The sequence below is a fragment of the Sinocyclocheilus grahami genome, unplaced genomic scaffold, assembly GCF_001515645.1.
Source record: "Sinocyclocheilus grahami isolate Dianchi unplaced genomic scaffold, SAMN03320097.WGS_v1.1 scaffold1019.1, whole genome shotgun sequence".
Classification (NCBI taxonomy): domain Eukaryota; kingdom Metazoa; phylum Chordata; class Actinopteri; order Cypriniformes; family Cyprinidae; genus Sinocyclocheilus; species Sinocyclocheilus grahami.
In genome coordinates, this window is record NW_015506198.1 from 189408 (window position 1) to 194041 (window position 4634).

General features: G+C 39.2%; 1 protein-coding gene across 1 annotated transcript in view; it reads left to right on the top strand.

Annotated features, from left to right (window-relative positions):
* The window catches only part of napga (N-ethylmaleimide-sensitive factor attachment protein, gamma a), a 6805-nt gene extending 2727 nt beyond the window's left edge, over positions 1 to 4078 (top strand). The window contains exons 4-11 of the mRNA XM_016250957.1: positions 345 to 362; positions 458 to 488; positions 1564 to 1673; positions 1760 to 1826; positions 1921 to 1991; positions 2099 to 2177; positions 2258 to 2467; positions 3724 to 4078. Coding sequence (XP_016106443.1) covers positions 345 to 362; positions 458 to 488; positions 1564 to 1673; positions 1760 to 1826; positions 1921 to 1991; positions 2099 to 2177; positions 2258 to 2467; positions 3724 to 3855 — 718 coding nt within the window. The 3' untranslated portion in view covers positions 3856 to 4078. The remainder of the gene's footprint in view (positions 1 to 344; positions 363 to 457; positions 489 to 1563; positions 1674 to 1759; positions 1827 to 1920; positions 1992 to 2098; positions 2178 to 2257; positions 2468 to 3723) is intronic.
* Positions 4079 to 4634: the final 556 nt, after the last annotated feature.

The following is a 4634-nucleotide window of genomic DNA, read 5'->3' on the forward strand; positions in this document are numbered from 1 at the left end:
GATCACTGAGAGATCACTGGTAGATCACTGAGAGATCACTGAGAGATCACTGGTAGATCACTGAGAGATCACTGGTAGATCACTGAGAGATCACAGGTGGATCACTGGTAGATCACTGAGAGATCACTGGTGGATCACTGACAGATCACTTGTGGATCACTGGTAGATCACTGGTAGATCACAGAGATCACAGGTAGATCACAGAGATCACTGGGAGATCACTGGGAGATCACTGGGAGATCACAGATATCACTGGTAGATCACTGATAGAGTACTGAGAGATTCATTATTTAGTCTGAAAGTCACAAGAGTCCCGCTGTACTTGTCCTTGACTCGCGGTCCAGTCTGTTCCATGCTGCCAAGTGAGTGATTACAGAAGCCTGCTTGGCTATTGTGCTGATCATTGTGTTTTTGTATGACTTTGCTGCTTGTTATAAACGTATGTTTTTGTATGCAGGGCCTTCGAGCAAGCAGGAATGATGCTGAAGGTGGGTGTGTTGTTGTTGTTGTTGTTGTTTCTTAAGGATTCTAGAGTTTGACTTGCAATTTGACTTAAATTTATTCCCAAACAAAAAAAAAATCTTGAGAGTAATCTAATAATACAATATTATATATATAAAATAACTAATAATAATTTAAATCATAAAACTGTAAAATTATAATAATTATACATAATAAATTATAATTATATATTTATAAATTATATATTAGATTTGTAATTGTATAAAACCGTTTGTTCATAATTTAGCATAATTTTAATTTAATGATTTAACAATTTTAGATAATTTGTTAATATGTATAAATTATCAAATTGATCATTTTTCATTGTTTTGATTGAATTAATTATTAGCTTTATCAACTTACGGACCCCCTGCAGCTTCACCAAACCCAGTTTGTGGAAACCCCAACATAATATAATGTTAAATGCACTTCGTTACTTTGTCAACAAACAATTGAGTACATTTTAGTGAGACCTTGTAACACTGAGTCACATGACACCGGGAGAGAAAATGGCTAATTGGGCCCAATTTGGACATTTTCACTTAGGGGTGTACTCACTTTTGTGGCCAGCGGTTTAGACATTAATGGCTGTGTGTTGAGTTATTCTGAGGGGACAGAAAATTTACACTGTTATACAAGCTGTACACTCACTACTTTACATTGTAGCAAAGTGTCATTTCTTCAGTGTTGTCACATGAAAAGATATAATTAAATATTTACAAAAATGTGAGGGGTGTACTCACTTCTGTGAGATACTGTATATACACACACACACACATATAAGAAGAACATTTGGTAGTATAGTAATGATGCATAATTACATGCAGCTAAACCAAACCCTCATCCTTACCGTAACCATATACTAAGTACATGTATTTGTAGTTAGTAATTTCTACTCTGTGTTTAAACTGATAATTACACTGTAACAAAGACACCGCAAAATAACTGAACACTGTTAAAAAAGCAGGCCATGTTGGTTTGAAACAACAAGAGAGGGAGTAAATAATGACAGAATGGACATATTTGGGTGAAAATGCTGAAAGTTTCTTTGTTCTGTCACAGGACATGCAGAGGTTGCCCGAGGCTGTGCAGTACATCGAGAAAGCCAGCGTGATGTACGTGGAGAACGGCACTCCAGACACCGCCGCCATGGCCCTCGACCGAGCCGGGAAGTGTGTGCTTCACAGATCTGCCAGATTCATACAGGATCAGAGCATGTGAGGTGTGTGTGCAGTTAATGAATGCTGTCCTGTTGCAGGTTGATCGAGCCTCTGGATTTAGCGAAAGCTGCTCATCTGTACCAGCAGGCAGCAGGAGTGTTTGAGGTTCGTCACAGCTCCACCAATCACTGCACACATACGTGACCATTACGACCCACTACTGTACAAACATGCATTCCTGTGGTTTTTGATTCCTCAGAATGAGGAGCGACTACGGCAAGCAGTGGAGCTCATTGGCAAAGCATCAAGACTTCTTGTTAGACAACAGAAGTAATCGCTGCTTAAATGTTTGGGAGCATCATTCTTATTTCAGTTTTTCATTTTAGTCAGTGGTCTCATGTATTAGTCTAATAGGAGATGAATGATGCCGATTGCAGGTTTGACGAAGCTGCCGAGTCCCTTCAGAAGGAGAAGAACATGTATAAGGAAATAGAAAACTATCCGACGTGTTTTAAGGTGAGTCAGTGTGCTGAGTTGTAAAGCCTGTGCCGTCGCAGGAACATTTCCACACATAACTGTGTCACGTTTGTGTGCAGAAAACGATCGCACAAGTGCTGGTGCATCTGCACAGAGGAGACTATGTGGCGGCAGAGAAGTGCGTGCGGGAGAGCTACAGCATCCCAGGATTCAGCGGGAGCGAGGACTGCGTGGCCATGGAGCAGCTTCTGCAGGGCTACGATGATCAGGATGAAGAGCTGGTGTCTCGCGTCTGCACTTCACCGCTGCTCAGATACATGGACAACGACGTGAGTCTCCCAGCATGCATCTGTGCATGCGTGCCGTTTTCCACGACTAGAGTACAAAGAACATGAATAGTGTAATGTGCTTCTTGGAAGAGGCACAGATTCTCCTTTAGAGACCGAACCATAATACACGTTATTATCAATATTATTTCTTTTTTACTAAAAGGGAATATAAGTCTGAAATATAACTTCTAACTTATATGTGAACCTGGAGCACAAAACCAGCCATAAGGGTCATTTTCTCGAAATCGAGATGTATGCATCATCATAAAGCTGAATAAATGATCTTTCCATTGATGTATGGTTTGTTAGGATCTGACAATATTAGAAAATCTGGAATCTGAGGGTGCAAAAAAATCTAAATATTGAGAAAATCTTCTTTAAAGTTGTTCAAATGAAGTTCTTAGCAATGCATATTACTAATCAAACATTAAGTTTTGATATATTTACGGTGGAAAATTTACAAAATATCTTCACGGAACATGATCTTTACTTAATATCCTAATGATTTTTGGCATAAAAGAGAAATCTATAATTTTGACCCATACAATGTATTTCAGATTTCTGAAATGTTGGTTGAATATGCAAATGAGGCATTGTCTAATTAAACATGCACTAATTTGCATACATTTCCAGAAAATTTATATGAATATTATATATTAGATTCTTGTTTGATTTTGTTGACATGCTAAAGTTTTTTTTAAAGAGGGGATTTTGGATTTCTCTTTTTATCACACATTTTTAGGAATACAGTCTTATATAAACCATTGTGAATACTATAATAGCTGTAGTTAATTACATTTTTTTTTCTAGCTTAAAATTGATATTTATATCAGTCTTTATAATCTTTTCATTGCCTCCTATTTGTTCCACTCACGCTTTCAAGAATTTGGCAGGAACGACATCTAAACTATTTGCATATTACACCGCGACTCCAGTATTCCTCCCTTCAGTAGTTTATTTCCCTTCAGTCCCTCTGATGTATTGATCTTTTCAGCTCTTGGTATTAAAAGGCTGTTGTGCTCATGCATCCATAAGAGGTCAGTCTGTAAATGATCTCCTTTAAATTTTTATATTAGCTAATTATTAAGTGCACGTGGTTTATTGAAGTCGATCCTCAGGGCAGGTCGAGTGCGTGCTGAATACTGGACAGGTGTTGATGTGTAAATGCAAACTGTTAATGAGCTCATGCTTGTGATGTCAATACCCTGCCAATTTCAGAACGACCCCCTGACAGAAGCTGGTTTTTATTATTCCAGTATGCAAAGCTTGCTATCAGCCTGAAAGTGCCTGGAGGAGGAAAGAAGAAACCTGCTGCTGCTGCTGCTGGAGATTCAGGAGCCGAGCCGCCGAAGGAAGAGGAGGATGAGTATGCTGGAGGCCTCTGTTAAAGCTCTAGTCTACCAAACATACTGAGACTCCTCCATGAAGGTGCAAGCATGATCCCTAAATATGATATTCCTGTACTGGAGGTGTTTGTGTTTTAAGATGCTTTCAGAACGAAGGAGAGAAAAGTCCTTACGATAAGCAGCACGTTTATGCAACATCATCCTCTCTTAAAGGGATAGTTCACCTAAAAAAGAAAATTCTGCCATTGATTACTCACCCTCGTGTCGTTCCAAACCAGTAAGATCTTCGTTCATCTTCGGAACACAATTTAAGATATTTTTGATGAAATCTGAGAGCTCTCTGACCCTCCATAGACGGCAAGGTAACTACCACTTTCAAGGTCCAGAAAAGTACTAAGATGATCGACAAAGTAGTCCGTGTGACATCAGTGGTTCAACTGTGAAGTTACGAAGCTACGAGAATACTTTTTTGTGCAGTTTACGCTGAATCTGGGTCAGCGCCGCCACACGCTCGCGTCATGATACTGTCGTGAACGTGCGTCCAAAGTACTGCGTAGTAGACGAAAATGCGGAATAAAGTCGTTATTTTCGTATTCTTTGCACAAAAACGTATTCTTGTAGCTTCGTAACTTCAGTTGAACCACTGATGTCACACGGACTACTTTGTCGATCATCTTAGTACTTTTCTTGAACGTGGTAGTTACCTTGCTGTCTATGGGAGGGTCAGAGAGCTCTCGGATTTCATCTAAAATATCTTAAATTGTGTTCCGAAGATGAACGAAGGTCTTACGGTTTTGGAACGACATGAGGGTGAGTAATCA